Source organism: Cryptomeria japonica, chromosome 8, assembly GCF_030272615.1.
Source record: "Cryptomeria japonica chromosome 8, Sugi_1.0, whole genome shotgun sequence".
Taxonomy (NCBI): Eukaryota; Viridiplantae; Streptophyta; class Pinopsida; order Cupressales; family Cupressaceae; genus Cryptomeria; species Cryptomeria japonica.
The window spans coordinates 180,484,484-180,503,554 of record NC_081412.1 but is presented as its reverse complement, the minus strand read 5'-3'; the positions used below and the strand labels follow the sequence as shown (position 1 = coordinate 180,503,554).

Below are 19,071 nucleotides of genomic sequence, written 5' to 3'. Positions count from 1 at the left end.
GGTGCATTTTGAAAATCTAATATTTTCCTATAAGTTTAAATAGCATGAAGTTTTACCTAGAATACAGTTTCTTAAAGGTAGTAAACTGCTCCATAATTCTCAGGTTTAAACAGAGTGCATCCTTCGGCAGCATTGTTAATTTTTTACATCGCAGTCAAACAAGTGGGTAATCCCTTTGGCATTGTTCCTGCAATTATTGTAAAGTGTGCATCTGCAGCACAGCATTGGTATTGGAGTTGAACCTCTCTTAACAACAGCATCTTATAAGTTCACTGACACAACAGTTGGATTTCTCGAGTATGGGCCAGCTTACAAATTAATTGAATTTTAATTTGTCAATGTTGGACGAGCTATAGTGCTCAAGCAGAGTGAAGTTGAACCTGTCTGACATACAACATAAACAGTTGAAAGTAATCATTAATTACTGTTGTAACTTTCTAAAGCTATCCATCCCTGAATTGGAATATAAGGATATTTTTGGATTCTTTTCTGAATAAAATGATGCATGAGAGGGCAACCAAGGAATCAAAGTGTCCATATAATTTCCGATACAAACAACACAACGGCCAAGTTCACGCAGTTAATACAGCCCCGATGAATGAAATGGGATTCCTTCTCTGATAGTAATACATTTTCCTGTGAACTCAATTCAGTGGAATCGCGAATCAAAGGAATTCCCTGCCTTGAAATCTGGGATTAGTATTAGATGACAGAAAACAAATGATTTCGAGTATCAGAGTGTACGCCAAAGGCGCTCAAGTTTTAGTGCATACAAAATGATAAAGAGAAGCAAAATCCTAATGTTAGAAAACAAGGTTTAAACAGTCTCGTAATAAAATCTATGGTCATCTCTTTTGGGTATATTATCAGGATTTTTCTTTAATATATGTATAGTGTTGAAAACATAAAATTACAAATTAATATATATACAAAGCTCTCAAGAACAGGGAAATATGCTTTACATAATTGCACTTGATATATATTAATAATAGTGCATTGTCTCAAATGTTGTCAATCATGTTAAAAGTCTAATAGTAAATATGCTAACTGGGGACTTCTTAACATTTTCACAGCATCCAACTATAAACACTTCACATTAATGCAATAAGATTTGAACAATATCTGCTTTATTTTAGGTGGAATCTACAAAAATCTCAATTATAAATCTGATTTTTGAAATAGAATTTTGAACACTGGGATATCTGTAATCATACTAAACAGAGTCTTCTCTATTTATCTGTTCCAATGAAGTCGTTCCATTAGAAATTATCCCATTTTATGTGAGAATAACATGACTGTCATACCATTGACCAGTCTTTTGTGTAATGTTCAACCAATGTCACACACCATCATAACTCATCTTTAAAGGCTATATCATCAACGGATTCAGTACAGGAACTTAATATTTCAATAATTTTCTTGTACACCTTTATCCCCTTTATATACTCTGCTTCATTTAAGAACTGCAAAAAAATGTTGAATAAATTAAACTAGCATAAAAAAAGCTGAAAATCCTAAGCAGTGTGTTAAGGCATAAATGAAAATTTGTCTGTGCACATGTACTTAATGCTTGTGTGAGAGAATGTGAAAATCATATGGTATAATCAGAGAACCTCATTATGGTCGTGAAGTAATATTGGGGTGTTTGACATTGGTGAGAATCCGAAAGACGGGATTCCTTTCTCCCTCATAAAGCGAGTATCAGTGGTTGATGCCAATATTTCAGGTTTCCGTAGTTTGCCTCCCGCTACTAAGACAGCCTTCTCAAGCTGCACCCACCATATATTTGAGTGGTTGGCTACTGTTAAAAGGGGATGCCCGTGAATGTCCCTTATTGGCCCTATTTGAATAAGCTGACCAAAAACATCATCCACTGAGTTAGACAAATAGAAGAACCAAAATGAATTGTTTTATGCAAATAACTACTTTAATGTTACAAAACCATGAGAAATAGCCTATAGGATTTGCATGTTAAAACATGCCCATTTTCAAAGAAGCAAAAAATAAATGATTATAAACAGAGCTTTAGGGACCAAAAAAACATAATTATGAAAAGTTGTCTGGAATCAGGTACCTCCAATTTGTGGGCTGCTACTAGTGGACTCAGTAATAATGAAAAAGGCAACAAATATAACAACTAATATAGAAGGACAAGATAACAAATTGGTCATAGCAAAGCTTCTTTAAATATTTTTCAAGAATACCAGTGGAAGATCAAACTGAAAACTAACTAAACAATGTTATTACATCCAATGAACTAGAGAGACAAAGATGGCATATTCTTTAACAACTAGAGTGAAGGTTTTGTCATCACACTTTCATCATTGTATATAATCTAAATAAGAAAGCATTTAAAAAAGGAATGTTATGCATCCACATAATGTACTTATTGCTTCAGTTTACTTTTTGAGTTAATGATGGGTTACCAAGTTCACATACAACTGGACCATTGCAATTCAACCATCACATCATCCATCACCCTTCTACATGCGCAAGGTGCATAGCCCAACAGAATCTCTATCCATGAGTCCACTGCATCTTATATGTGAGACAGGGCTGAATACATTAGGAGACCAAGTATATTACAGAAGATATTAGTGAAGACATTTGTAGATATCTCATATTAAGTTGTGGTTGTTTACAAATATCATGATTGTGTATTCTTTCATGGATTGTTTCTTTTATACACGTGGCAAATATTTTGTTGGTGTCCCAATATTTCTTTCAAAATTAGACAGCAACATTTCAAGCATACTTGTTTTAACTTTTCCTTAAGCACCTATGTTCCATATTGGCTTTTTAGCACCATTACAGTAATCAATACTGTAAGAATTTGTCAAATATAGCCAAGATCTAGAGGCACAATGAATAGCACAATAAGAGAGACAAAATATTTGATGAGAACAAACTGTATTCTAATCAAGATGCAAAATGAGATCAACTGGATCATCAAAAATTACATACAATGTAGATGAGCCTTCTTATAAAGGCAAGGCCATATGGTGAGCACACAATCATGACATGTGGCTCAATGAGAAACAAGGGTAGGTAGGGGTAGGTAGGAGAAATAATAAAATATTCCGCAAGAGGTGGATCACCCACCAAAGGTGGAATGTAACAACAAGATAAGACCACAAAAGGTGGAATTTCTCCTACATACACCATCCCTATGTGCACACTTCCCTAAGTGTCTCATATGCAAACTATGATGAAATACATTACCCTAAGTCAACTTAAGTAAAGTGTAATTATAAGACATAATTTACACCAACAAATACCTCTCACCACAGTTTGAAAATTTGTTATCTACGTAACCATTGATGTGTCTTTTGTACACGACCAAACACAGAATAAAATACCTAAAGGTACCTTATCCTCTCTTGAATAAAGCTTCCCCGAATGCTGAAGATCTCACAGAAGGATCAATCGGAGTAGCTCCAAGGTTCTGATTGTAGGTTCTCTACGTGTGGATAAGCTCTTGCGGTATGATGTGATTTTGCTGGAATCACAAGGGGACTTACATTCGATGACCTGAGCGTTTGATTTGCTTTGGATATCATTGGAACGTGGGTCTTTACTAATCCTTGATTTTTTAAAAAGTAAAAAAGATAAGGGCTGGAGGAGGATCTAATTCTAACACTAAGAATGTAGGAGCAATGGATGACCTTTGATGAAACTTTAACTAAGTCTTGCTTTGACATGCTAGGATCATCTTCACAAGGTTAGTGCGATCTTCTAAGGAAAACTTTATGATGTTCAGATCACCGCTACAAGCATAGACACCGTCAGGTTGATGCATATCAATGAAGAAGCGATAATTGCAGTTAAGCTTAAGCTAAATGATTCCAGTTGACTAAGCAAGGCAAGTTTGCAATCAACAAACTACTAGTAGTATGGATATACAAATTTCTTCCATTCATCTAATAACATGAAATTAAATTTGAGAAGTATAGAGACCATGCAAATTGTAGAATTGACACATAGAATTCACCATTCCTTCAATGAAGTTTACATGTCTTTTGCAACAATCTCTTGGCAACAATCTTTGCCTTCTCTTTCTACTCTACTCTAAAATGCTATCTACTATTGAGCTACTAATTATTGACTATCTCTCTTTTGCTAACTCCTAACTATTCTCTTACTATTAACCCTTACAAATGAGGAGCCAAGGCTTTATATAGAGAGCCCTTTACAAATTGACGGCTCTGATTGACTTAGAATCAATGGCTAGGATTAAAGGATAGAAACCCTAATTAGGGTTGGTTATAGCAAACTTCCTTAGCCAATGAGATAATTACATTTAATATTTGAGAATCAATAGGAAACAGGGGTAGGTACACTGAAGTTTGTGTCGTCCCCGATGAGTCAGGTACATTGAATCTGGACATGCTGAGATGGACCAATCCGACTGGAGGAAAAGTGACTGGGATGCCACCTTGTTTGACATTTGTATCTTGGTTGATCCTCCTCTATCCTTGATGCAAAGAATGATGTACCTCCTTGATCTTCTATGTGCTTGATGAGGCTTCCTTACTGTCAAGTCTTCCTTCTCCGGTAACATACCTTGCCTTGAAGTGTCGGCGAATCCTTTCTTTGTCATCTTGCGGTTTCTTCATGTGGTGGAATAAGATCTTGAGGCTAGCTTGCAACTCCTCAAACACTTGAAGTCTTCCAATGCTTCAAAACACCTTGAGTCCTCCTTTATGCCCCTGGAACATCCTTGATGGTGATGGGCTTAGAATAGGTCATCCTTGTCCTGGCCTGGTCTTCTTTCATCTGCAAAACAAACCAAAAGGTGATTAAGGACACATAATAAATTCATTCAACATAGCATTTTCTACCTTAAAACATCAACAAGAAGACATCAAAATGAAGTTCACTCAAAATCCTCTCCAGGGACAAGCCTTATTAGAATTTCGCTCTGGACCCTTTGGAAGGGTCAGGAGCGAAATTTGCATTTTTGGCTCAAATTCTTCTCATTTTGTGACCATACTTGCTCAAATGCATGCCTGAGGATGCCCTTAATCTCAATCAACACTAGTTTTGATGCAAAATTGGAGCAAAATAGAGTTTTTAAGGATTTCGCTCTGGACCCTTTGGAAGGGTCAGGAGCGAAATTCTTGATTAGGCTCAAATTCTATCATTTTCCTACTCCAAAGTACCTCCTAAGACAAGCACATGCTAGAATTCTCTCCACCAAGGCTTAGGAATTCATACCTTGACCTTCATCATGAGCAAATTAGGTGAAATTGAGAATTTCATTCTTTAGCTCAAAATCCTTACTTTTTGAACTCATAACCCATTCAAATACATGCCTATGACAATATTTAAGTCCAATTCACCTTCATCAACATTTGGCTTAACACAAATTTGGAAGAAAAAGGATATTTTGAGAATTTCGCTCTGGACCCTTTGGAAGGGTCAGGAGCAAAATTCAAGTTTTAGACTTGCTCCTTCATTTCCTTCACTTCAATTCATCTTACAAGGCAAACATACATCACTCCACCTTCAACTAGGCCATAGGAATCAATGCTTTGGCTTCACACAAGGAGAAAATAGGTGGTTTGAGGAATTTCGCTTTGGACCCTTTGGAAGGGTCAGGAGCGAAATTCATTCTTTGCTTGTTTTCTCTTAGCCCCATTCTTCTCACTTTGTTCTACCTTGACTCTCACCTTTGAATCCCCTCTCATGAAGACACCACTTGCTTGACCTCAAAATCACTTGAAAGGAGAATTTCGCTAAAAAACATGGCCAAGGACAGGACCTATTTAGGATTTCGCTCTGGACCCTTTGGAAGGGTCAGGAACGAAATCCTTGTTCTAGCTCAAAATCTTGATCATTGGTGGCCACAATCCATTCAAAGGCACGCCTAGGGGTCTTTCCAAGCTCATTTCACCTTGATCAAGGTTTGTCTTGACACAAAAAATGGAAGAAAGAGGGATTTTGGGAATTTCACTCTGGACCCTTTGGAAGGGTTAGGAGCGAAATTCTTGTTTTGAGCTCATTTCTTCATTTTTTCAACTCCAATTGACCTCAAAAGGCAAGGACACATCATCTCACTTCCATCCACACCATAAAAAACTAAGGATTTGACCTTCTCCAAGGGAAAAATAGGTGTTCTCAAGAATTTCGCTTTGGACCCTTTGGAAGGGTCAAGAGCGAAATTCAAGGTTTAGGCTTGATTCTTCATTCCCTTCGCCCTCATTCACTTCCTAAGGAAAAAACATGTTGATTTACTCCCAAATACGCCCAAGGAACTAAGATCTTGGTCCAAACAAGGAAGAAATGGGTGTCTTCTTGGAATTTCACTCTGGACCCTTTGGAAGGGTCAAGAGCAAAATTCTTAATTTAGGTTGATTTCACACTCCATTGCCTCAATTTGCCTTCAAGCTTGATCAAAATCACTTCTCCTCACAATAATCAAACCTATCTGCCATCCATTTAGCTCAAAACAAGGTCTTTCATCGTTTTAGGCAAGATAGGGCGTCAAACTGAGGATTTCGCTCTGGACCCTTTGGAAGGGTCAGGAGCAAAATTCTCCTTCTAGGTTGATTTCTACCACTTCATCCCCTCAAACCTCCTCTCAAAGGAAAATATGCATCAAAGTCTTCCCAACACGCCTTAGAAACCAAGGATTTGGTCTAAGCAAGGAAGCAAATGAGGCTTATGAAGAATTTCGCTCTAGACCCTTTGGAAGGGTCAGGAGCGAAATTCACAATCTTGGACAAAATCCTCACTTTTCAATGCTTTCAATCACTTCCTAAGGCAAAAAACATATCAATCTACCCCACCATGTCCAAGGAACAAGGCTTTCAGTGCAAACAAGGAAGAAAAAAGGTGTCTTCTAAGAATTTCGCTCTGGACCCTTTGGAAGGGTCAGGAGCGAAATTCACTAATAGGCTCAAATCTTGACTTCATCTCTCACATTTCTTCATCCAAACAAGTGAATTGCCTTCAATGATTTCTGGGAATGAGCTAGTTCCTAGTTTGGGTCAAGGTGGAATGTCTTATAGTTTGACATTGTAGCCTCTCTGTCAAGATTCATATATGGAATATAACATTTAAGTATAAGTGACATTTCCTTATATCTTTCTTCTATACTTTAAGTTATATTCCACATATATTGTCAGGATGTTTGAGAGTGGTTTCGGACCTCCAGGAGTTATAATGCAAAATCTAGTTTTTGGAGGATTCTTCAATTTTCCAGACTTTGTCAAATTTCAAGATCAGGATGACATTCCAAACAGCCAAATTTCAGGACATTTGAGGATCAGGATGACATTCCAGACTTCTCAAGGCGAATTCACTCTACCCTTGATGCATTACCTTCCATATCTTTGCCAATTCTCTCTACCACTCACTGACTTAGGTCAAATTTTAGGTCCCCTATGAAATTTCGCTCTGGACACTTTGGAAGGGTCAGGAGCAAAATTCAAGTTTTGCTCAAATTCCTTGACCTTTTCATCAAATCATCATGTCTAGATTTGTCCAAGGCGTCTCCAAAGGACAGATAGGTCAACTATTCATCAATCAACACTCAAGACTTCATCACTCACCAATTTGACCTAACTCATACCTTCAAAGATGATATTCACTCACCAAGCTTCATTGACCTCCTCAAACTCAAACAAGATACAATTAGCAATAAGAGAAAAACTTTGTCCTAAGGAAGACTTTCAAAGATGATCCTAACTCAGAGCATCCACTGACTCACCTTGGCTCAAGCAGAGCCTGCCATCTTAGTGATCCCCTTGGCAACACTCAGCATGCAAAGGCTAATAGACAAAACCCTAGAAAGCAAAAAGGTAGGGGTCCCCATATGCAATGGGGCGATGTGTGAATATGTTACAACAATAACCCATGAGTACTCACAAGCTGCAGTTCCGGGCAAGGAACTCACCTACAGATTTGCAGCTGAGATTCACAATGAGTACCACAGGTACTCAATGAGTCTGCGCTTGTGAATTGCCACCATGTCTACAACATAGTCTGCAGTGAAAATATGCCTAAGACACATTTAAACAAAACCTTTTTCCCTTTTAAAGGCACACTTGCCCTCACTTCTCACTCACATAGCAATTTACCTCCTTTGAGATCTTCTTGTGGCAATTATAGGTGACTGTGGAAGACTTTAGCAATTTCCAAAGACATTTTAGGTATGTTTTCTTTTTCTAATACTTTGCCAAGTTGTTTAATATTTTTTAGTTCTTCCCTTACATGTTCATTCATGTGTCACATGCATTTGAATTAATCTATGCTAGCTAGTTTTTTGCATTCAATGTTTTTTCAAAGCTAGGGTTTTACAAGAAAAAAACAATGCTAGGGTTTGTAGAAACTGAATTTGTTTTTCTTATTTTTTCAAAGTCAAGATTTGTACATTGTATCCAATGGCATTAGCAAGTGGAAGTGAAGCACTAGCAACATGGATGTCACTTGGAAGCATGTCATACTATGACTGACCATAGGATCAGTCATCTACAAACATTGTGGGTTGAATATGAGTGGAGGCATCAATCACCTCAAATACCACCTTGCATAGATTGCTTGCCACAACGTCAAATTATGAATTGACATTGATTAGAGATGAATACAGCCTTCACTTTGCTGAAATGATGAGAACATCTTTAGACACTGTAGCAATGATGAACCCAAAGATGACGCAAGAATCAAAGGTAGATTACAAAGGAGATAGTGGGCTCCATTCCTCATCCACTATTCCATGGCACATCCACTTCAATGAGCTCAAGTCAAATGCACTAATAGGGATTTTCCATTCCATGGAACACACCAAGCTCACAATCTTTGCTTGAAAGTACCAACTAGAACAAGAAGCATGACAAAGCAAGCATGGTGGGTGGTAAATTTTCAGAACAACATTTCATAGATATGGATCCCAGTAAGTCTAAGGGACAAACCAATCTTAGTGAAACTTGGGTTTATAGATTATGCACAAGAAAACAAAAATCAAAGTAATTTAGTACACAATCAAATTAAAGTAGAATACTTTTAGTAATAATGTGCTACTTCCACTCAAACAAAAATGTATAGGACACAACTGGATGTATAGATAGAAAGGCTATGAATGGGAATTCCCACAACCAAAAAGGGGTAAACGCATAAAACTAGTTTGTCTAGACTATTCAATTGTCCAACCTCCAAGATGAAGAACCATATGTCTATATGTACAATATGATTATAAAACATGATGTGAAGATGAAACAAATCATGACCCAAACCACTTCACCTGCTTGAAATGCTCAAAACACCTCTGTGCTGCCCCAGTCAACATGAACGCCCCCTTCTTAGTAAGATCTATCAAGGGAGCAGCTGTTTGAGAAAACCCCTTAACAAACCTCCTATAAAAACCACATAAGCCAAAGAACCCCTTAAGCTGAGTAAGGTTCGTAGGCGTGGGCCAATCAACAATACTTCTAATCTTTTCAGGATCCACTCGAACTCCCTTTGCACTGATAATATGACCAAGGTACAAAAGCTTTGTCATCCCAAACTCACACTTAGACTCCTTGGCATATAGTGACTCTCTCTCCAAAATAGATAGCACCTCCTCAAGATGCTGCAAATGCTCCTCCCATGTCTTGCTAAAGACCAAAATATCGTCAAAGAAAATCAAAACGAATCTCCTCAATTGCCCCCTGAACACCTAGTTCATGCAACTCTGAAAAGTAGCAGGAGCATTGGTTAGCCCAAATGGCATAATTAGAAACTTGAAATGACCATAGTGACATTGAAAAGTTGTCTTCTCAATGTCCTCTGCCCTCATACTGATCTGATGATACCCTGATCTCAAATCTATCTTTGTGAAGAAGCATGCCCCATGTAGCTCATCTATCAGCTCATCTATCCTCGGAATGGGGTCCCTGTTCTTAATGGTTTTCTTGTTCAAGGCCCTATAGTCAATGCACATGCGCATTGTTCCATCCTTCTTCTTAAACAAAACAACTGCTGAAGCAAAAGGGCTTTTGCTTGGCCTAATGTGCCCCATCTCCAACAACTCCTTGATGGCTTTCTTTATCTAATCCTTGTATTTCTTTGGATGACGATAGGGCATGATCATAATGGGCTTAGCACCCTCTTCTAACTCAATGACGTGCTCTATCCCCCTATCTGGAGGAACGCCGTGTGGGATACTGCCAAATACCTTGGCATGCCTATCAAGGATGTCCTGCATATCAAGCGGATGACTCTTAACCTGTGGCTCTGGTGATGTTGGCATAATCAAGCACTTCGTTGCCCACTCAACATCATCATGTCTGAACAACCTCTCCATCCTCCTCAAAGAAACTACCCTACAACTGCCATCTGATAATCCTCTGAGTACCATGGTCCTGCCCTCATGCTGGAACCTCATCTCTACTCTCTCCATGTTGAGAGTAAACTCTCTCAACAATGCCATCCAAGTCATCCCTAAGATAACGTCATAATCACCCATGTCCACAACATAGAACTCATCCTGGAGCTCATAACCATCTCCCAATCTGATGCGAAGATTTGTAATCTTCTGTGTGCATAGTAACTTGTGACCACTAGCTACCATGACTCGGAATCCTGAATGTTCTTCAATTTGCCACCCTCTCCTAGCCACTAACTGTGAATCTATGAAATTATGTGTGGCCCCAGTGTCCAACAAAGCAACCGCCTTTTGTCCCTATATGGTGCCACGCACCTTAAAAGTAATTGTCTTTTGAGCACCTATCAATCTAGCTAGGGACTTCTCATCCCCTGAACCCTCCTCAGTGGCACTACTCTCACCATCAGACTTTGACTGCTGCTCCTCATCCTCTGACTATGACTCCTCAACAAAGAAGTACTCCATCTGGTTGGCCTTAGCCTTCAAAGGACACTTGTGAGATAAATCCCACGGTTCCCTACATTGAAAACATAGTTTTTCCGCCTCAACTCGTTCAGTGTCTCATCGTCTAACCTCTTTGATTCTTTTTTCTGAGGCTAAGAATCCTTATGTACAGGTTTCTTATCCTTATCCTTCTTGAAGTGTGGATCCTTAGGAGTGAACTTACTCCTAGAAGCGGAAGGTGCAAGATCTCTTGCCTTCCGAATGGCATCCAGCAATGTGAGGGGATCATGTCCCTTCACCCAACCACGAAGAGGCTCTGACAATCCACCCACAAACAGTACAATCAACCTCCTCTTTGAAATGTCTGTAACCAACACTGATAGACTCTGGAAATCTGAGATGTAACTGTCGATAGGACCCCATTGTCTCAACTGGGCTAACTCCTTGAAATGGAGTTATGGATCCTTCGTATCATACCTGTCAATCAACCTCTCAGTGAACTCTGCGTATGTGTCTATCTAGTTATGGCCCAATGTGACCATACCATGGTGCCACCACTCGTGTGCACTCCCATCCAAGTGCAATGCAGCATACTTAATCGCATCCTCCTCAAGCATGGGATTAAGCTGGAAATAAGTATCTAATTTTTGGACCCATGTCCGTGCTGAAGCCTTCCCTGTACCATCATAGTATGGAATAGACAACTTTCCCAACTTCTTCCTCATCTCATAATTATGTTGTCGGTTTCCTCTCATGGGCATATTCTTGAGTCTAACATCCATATATTCCCTGAATGTCATCTTAGCCTGTAACTCAGGGCTAGAGTTCCTCCAATCATCCATAATCATATCTTGAATCTCTTGCTGTGTAGGACCAACATTATTCTGGTCATTCTGTCTCGGAGGAAACTGTGGCATGAGTGGTCGCATAGTAGAAGAACCTGCTCTAGCATATGTCCTGGTTCCCTGGTTAACTGATGCGTTTCCATTACCTCCATTACCCTGTCCACCTCCCTGGTTAGCATTATTACTCTGATTGGTATTATTACCTTGGTTGCCATTATTGCCTTGATCTGCTCTCGTCAAATGTTGTGTAATGGCTATAGCCATCTGCTGCAATGTAGCCTGAAGCTCCCTCTGACCCCTAGCAAGATCACTGAGCATCTCCCTAGTGCTAGGTTCTCCCCTTTCCCCATCTCTGTCACCCATGGCTGGTGCTGAAAAAGGGTCACCCTCCTCTTCAATCTCTGGTGAATTCTGTAAGTTTGGGTTTGACCTGTTTCTCCTCAAGTAATACTGATGTGCTGGACGCATGAAATCCTCACAAGATGACAGGAGAAACAAGCTCTGATACCACTGTAATGGACACCCTAGAATGCCCAAAAACTAAATCAACTGCTGATAAGAATTTAGTCAAACAGTTTGCATCCAACTCCTTATTTCTCCGTTTAATGTTTAAACCCCCTTATGGCTTCGGAAATGAAATGTTTGTTTGTTTTTAAGTCTTTGCATAGATTTGAAATCACATAACATGAACTAGAAGGAAATTACAATAATATGCAACATGAAGATTGAACTACTGCTGATATGATATTATTTCCAGAATTAATAAAATCAAATAAATAGCATATTTTTTCAACTCACTAAATACTCCAGCATTTTTGACATAATGTTCCAACAATGACTTCCCATCTTGCTGCTACAATAACATGAATAGTGTCGTGCTACAGTAACGTCAATAGTGTCGCGCTACAGTGTCGTGCTACAGTAACGTGAATAGTGTTGCGCTACAGTGTTGCTACAGTATTAATTAGTCTTCAATCAGTCCAATATCTTCATAAAATCATCCCTTCAGAATGGCATAAGCATTGGACAAGAAGTGAAGAAGGTATGAGCAAAAACACCAAATCTGCCTGTAGCTGGAGATGCACCCAATCTGCCTGCTAATGAAGTTGATAGCAATGGATTCCAAAGGCCAAACCCCAAAGGAATGACGTCTAGAATGTCACAAGAGAGGATAGACGTCCCTTAATGCCAAGAACGGATCTGCAACTCACACATCAATTTCTTCTCATATTCAACATGTCGAGTGAAGCCACAAAAGCTTCCTTTTATTCTTTCTCCAAGGGTTGACCCAACTCACTTGAGAATTGTGGGATAAAAGATGTGCAATATAAAACATATTAAAATATTCACTTATGTCTCCCTTGGGTGCCCCTTTGATTTGCACACATCCCCATAAAATAAATATTAAAGTAACACTTTAATAGTTTACAATTAAATTAAATGTTACTTTAATAACACTTCAGGCATTAAAATATATTAGCAATCGGACTCCGAATAGAGCGAGTGATAGCTCGTCGGAAAGCTCTCGCTGAGGAGTATCGAATCCAATCACCAAAGCTAGCCTCCGTTGTGTCCTGTTGACTTACTAAAAATAGTAAGTATGCCTGAAACTAAGTAAATCAACTCCGTTTTAGCCCAAACTGGAAATAACTGGATTAAAACACTCCAGGATCCCCTTAAACCCTTCGTTAGCCCTCACGACCATGTAGAGCTAGGCTAACACACATACCCTTGGTCAACTACTAAAGTGGGGACATTACATTTATTGCGTTTTTAAGGTCTATTTAACAAAGAATGCATGAAAAAAGTTTCAAATCCTGAAAAATCTATAAATTTCTTGGGTTTTCCACTTTACCGAGTCTGCACCGATTTTTTTTGCCCAGTCTCAAGTCCCGAGTCGAGTCACCCTTGCCGAGTCTACACTGAGTTCGAGTCCCATTTCTATGGTTGGATGTGTAATATTAAAACTAGTTGCAGATTCAAACTAAGATATATGTTCTTTGTTGTTGGCATAATGCCTATTGTTATATTTGATAATATTTGTTATCTGGCAATGTATTAATTATTTGTAATAAGTGGGTTGTCACTTGGATAGTTACGTGTTCGTTGGCTGATGGTTGTGTTCCTCTCAGCAATCGTTGAGTCCTTTAAATATACCGCCAAGGAAGGGAGTATGGTAAAGTCAGATTAATTGTAATCCTTGGCTGACCATCTCTGGTCTTCATCTCTATAATAATTTCATATGGGAATAAAGATATGTTTTACTACCATGACTGGTATGCATTATCATTGTATTATTATTTCCTGTACTTAATTTTTCAGATATAGTAGTAAACATTCTTTTACCTTTGATTAGAATGTGAGATATAACCAATAATTGGCAATTGTTAAGGTTTGTAATTTAAGACGAGTTTCCTCTCATATTTCTCAGAGAAAGAACGAGGCCATCTTGTAATAGTGCCAAGGGTATTTGCAAGAACTGATTTGGTTGTCCCTATGTTTGCACAACGGTTATTTTTGTAAGTCTACGCAAGGGTGAGTTTTCCTCATATCAAGATGAGGATTAGAAGCATGACACACACCTATGCAATGTACTTGTCGAGAAGGTTTTGGGAACTATCTTTTTGTTCACAATCTTTCCATATTAGTAGGAACTCTGTTAAGTTGTGATTTGTTTTCCTGTACACTTCATTTATTGGGTTAAAAATCTCTAAGGGCAACTTGACTAGGACTTCTCATTAAATTAAAAACCCCAAAGTTCATCACCTAGTTATATTATTTTGCAAATATATTTTGTTTACACATGGGATAAGTTTGGGTTATTAATTTGGTATTTATATTTTGGACTCAATTTTCCCTTTTTGGAGGTTTTATGAAGAGGATTTGATTAATTATCCTCAACTTGCCAAGGTCAAGACCTATCTACTTCATAATTTAACTTACTGATTTGAACATCCAAAAGTCCTATGAAAATCTTGTTTTCTCATAATAGCTTTTCATGATTAGTACATGAATCAAGGACTATGAGCTTGGCACCATTGTAGTAATTGCCAATGTTTTCTCATCTTCTAATTCAAATCTAGAAGGAGCAAACGACTATCCCTATACACTTCGTTGTTGATAGTTGTAGTGAGAAGAACCTGATTTCTTTGGAAATGGTTTGAATGCCTCATCCACAGTCATACGCTATTTGATTGTTAAGCTCAATTTTTGGGAAGTATCATCCATTATGGTTCCCTAGTCTACAAAATCTAAACCTTTTCAGATGCAAACAACATTGGAGTAATCCAATTTCACTTGTACAGTAAAAAATTTGTTCTACCATCATGTAATTTATTAAGCAAATCATGGAAATATCATCTTAGATTGCGACCAGTATAAATATTGTCCTTTAGAAGTAGTTTGCTCATTAGTGCCAAGTAGTGTAAAATGCTAAAAAACTTATTAGTTTTAGTGAGAAATTTTTGCTTTATTGGTTATACTAGAATGTAGGAAAGGCATCCTTGTGATACAAGCTAACACAATCCCTTGGCAAATCAAAGGAAACTGAGCACCATGGTGAAGAATTATAAGTATACATTTTAGCTACCTATTGGACTACCAAAGTAGTGCATAGTCAATCATGCTATGATTTGGTTCTAGGGTAACCTTATTTTTTGTGTTCTCTATACCACCTTTTCTTTGAAGAGAATGAAGGGATCAAGCAACAGATTTGTGAATTCGTGACAAAGAACAGATCAAGCACCTTCAAGCATTTGAAAGGAGGGTTAGTTCGAATGGTTAGTAATTCTCTTCAGCTTAACTAAGGAATTCCTACTATTGATGTGGGTGATGAATGATATTATTCATCCATTTGCAACTTCATTTGCTGTCTATCTTGATGATAATCTTATTTTCAGCCTTTCAGGGGAGGGACGTTTGTGCCATATTCAATAGATGCTTTAATACTTTGCTTCAGTAACAATTGTGTCAACATGGACAAAGATTCCTTTGCTATGCAAGAAACACAATATTCAAGACATAGGGCATACATTAGGAGTACATACACACACATGAGATAATCATGGACTAAACACATAAGTACGTGTAAGATACAACACATACATTGACACAAAGCATACACGAGAAAAGCTCACATATGAAACACGCATGTAGTAAACATGCTGAAAACACATCAGGCATGAAGCGAGCACATAAATATATGTAAGCCATTATGCAAACACGTAAATACACATGAATATACGTAAGGCATAAAGCATTAAGTATACACATGAATAAACATAAGGCATGAATCATACACATGAATACATAACATATGAAGCATACACATAATTACACATAAGGCATTAAGTATACACATAAATAGACTTAAGGTATTAAGTATAGACACATAAGTCATGTATCATGCACATATATACATGTAAGGCATGAAGTTTACAAGTAAATAGATGTAAGGGAAAAATACATGTGAAATGCACAAATATATAGAAGTGCAATGTTGGCCTACTTGATTTTATTCATTGATTTTTTTAAAGAAGGGGGGCTGAATAGCATAACCCTATTTGTATGGCAATGAAGCAGGTTTATCCCACAGGCTGGCAGGATTAAAGGTCTGATACCAATTGTAATGTCTCCAAATTGGGATAGACCTATTTTTGCCCAAAATTAACAATTCCAATATTTTACCAATAGCATTAAAGTAGATTCATTTAAAAGTTATTGAGTTTGAGAGCTAACGAACAATCAACATCATATGAAATGGTAAATTAGTTTGCTACTAGAACATAAACCCTAGCTTATCCCATAACCAACCATAGTAGAGTTTGTAGAGGAAAACCACGAAAAGGCGCCCAGAGATTGTTTAGCTCAATTAAGCCCAAGGATGTGGAGCATCCAACTAAGACAATTCTCCCCTTGGCCCACAAATGGCAAGAACATGCAACTAAGACAAATCCATCCACTTGGGGTGGCCTACTTAATTTGAGGGAATAGGTCTACTGCCTCTCCCTAACATATTTCCTTCCATTCCACATATGGTTGCTTGGGGGGACAAGGAACGGATAAATTTATTAATTAAAGAAACATAACAGATTGACAAAGCTTATTAATATCTTGGTCAAAGATGTTGGTGTTGGAAATAAGCCACACCCGGACCGACGATGGACTGGTCCAAGAGGGGCCAATAGCTCAGTGGTAGAGCACTCCAGCAGCATATGGAAGGTCCTAGGTTCGAGTCCTAGCTGGTCCATGTCTCAACATGGTATCAGAGCCATGTCCAGGCTAGGAGCCCCAAGCACACGAGAGGTGTGGCTTAAGGGGCGGTGTTGGTGTTGGAAATAAGCCACACCCGGACCGACGATGGACTGGTCCAAGAGGGGCCAATAGCTCAGTGGTAGAACACTCCAGCAACGTATGGAAGGTCCTAGGTTCGGGTCCTAGCTGGTCCATGTCTCAACAAAAGATATATTAAAGAGTATAGATGTATAATAACGTTTATCCACATTGGATACAAAATACTTGTTGATTTAGAAGTCTGTTGTTTGCCTAAATGTCGATATCTTATATCCAATCTGATCTGATCAGTCGATTCCACCCAGTTTTTAAAATTCTTTATCTAATTCCAGCAAGGACTAGACATTGCCTTCATACCTTATATCATTTTCCACACATAAACTTATTAATTCCAGGCTGACAATAGTAAGTCAGATTTCTGCATTTTATTGGCTTATTTCCTTATTTAATATTGAATGCTTATTTTATTCCCATTCCAGTCAGGTTTGATTTTCTGATTGTAGATTTAATGTTTCCTCTTCTTATTTCCTATTTTATATAATTGATCAATCTCCCCATCTCAAATGAGTTGATTCCCTTTTATACCTCCTCTTGAGGGAGTCACAACCTTTCACAAATGTTACCTTTTGAAACGGTGTAACTCTCCATCTTTGATCGCTAGTTTTGAGCCCCATTTTACTTTTAATTAATTGATACCAATGACTTCTTAATTCAACTTCATTTAAATGCCTTTATTATCTTAGTGATCCCAATAAGGCTGTGACTAACTTGGCAAGGCATGGCATATTGGTATTGTACGGCAGTTAAATGCAAAACCAGACAAACAGGTTTGTGTCAGAAATTGTCCCCTTTAAACATGGAGGTTCCTTTATGTAAGTGTACGGCTGGCAATATTAAGATAATGCACCAATTGATACCACTCATTTATTTGAGTATGTGTATTAATATTAAACTTCAATGATGACATAATATAATTACGATATAATGTTCTTAAATGAATCATTAGAAGATATAATGGAATAATAGATTATCTGCAGAAGCAACTCCATGCATCAGCATCTGATAAATACTATATGTTCACATACAATGACCAACTGAAATTCAGAGATCTTTATTTTATGCCCTTTGACCATTCCTTTATATCTTTTAATTATATTATATTTTATTATTTAATCCCATTTTAAAAAAAAAAAAACATTACACTTGTGCAAGCATGGTGTAGGCCTATGTGAAGTTTTGGTCTCCTCAGTAGGGGTTTTCCCAATTAGAGAAGCCTGGCCACACAAATCCAATTCCATGATGAGCACATGAACTAGCAATTAAGTGAAGCAATTTGTTGTCTTATTGTGCAATGTCCCTAAATAATTCTCTAAGGAGTTTTGGCCTATTATTGGATAAACTATGCTATCTAATTATATGCACCAAGGAGCCAACGGTGATTGTTGTGTTAAGGCCTTGAATGGGGCAAGATAAGTAAAAGAATGAATCATATAGTTTCTATCATTCCTAATTACTTTAATAAAATTAGCAATAATGCTTCTTGGATGAGTGTATCAATGATCTCCCTAAGGCAAAGATGAGTACAAACTGATATATGATATCCGCCTGAAAAGTATATACAGATTACTGAATTGTGGCATTCCTTATTATTTCAAGTGCTATGAATGTTCACAATATCCATAGGATTGATTTTTCTGATTTGTAAGTGTATTTGCACCAAATTTGGAAGGTTGTGAATCTGCTTCTGATCCTTGCAATAGTCTGACTGCAATTTCTGAATAATGATCTTATGATTATGTGTTTGGAACAGTTGTAGATCTGATCGTATAAAAGGAATGTGATCCTGAACCTTACAATGATCCGGACGCTTTTCCTGAGTTTATCTTTGTAACCTTGTGTATGAGTAATAATATATTGGCTTGAATATGTAAGGTTATAATTTCTGAATCTGGTTGCTTTCCCTTTTATATCTCCTTATAGGCACACAACCTTTATTTGCTTTCTCTGATTGGATTACTTTCTGCTCCTGCATTCTTGGCCTTGCAAACAGTGGATAGACACCACCTTCACTCGGTGGTCTAGGGCTCTTTGAGCACTTCAATATGAAGTAATTATCTCCCT

At 37.9% G+C, this 19,071-nt stretch overlaps 1 protein-coding gene across 1 annotated transcript in view; it reads right to left on the bottom strand.

Moving 5' to 3' along the window:
* Window positions 1-910: 910 nt before the first annotated feature.
* The window catches only part of LOC131048359 (uncharacterized), a 154,988-nt gene continuing 136,827 nt past the window's right edge, over window positions 911-19,071 (bottom strand). The window contains exons 3-4 of the mRNA XM_057982293.2: window positions 1,614-1,853; window positions 911-1,463 (exon numbers count right to left, since the gene is read on the bottom strand). Coding sequence (XP_057838276.2) covers window positions 1,350-1,463; window positions 1,614-1,853 — 354 coding nt within the window. The 3' untranslated portion in view covers window positions 911-1,349. The remainder of the gene's footprint in view (window positions 1,464-1,613; window positions 1,854-19,071) is intronic.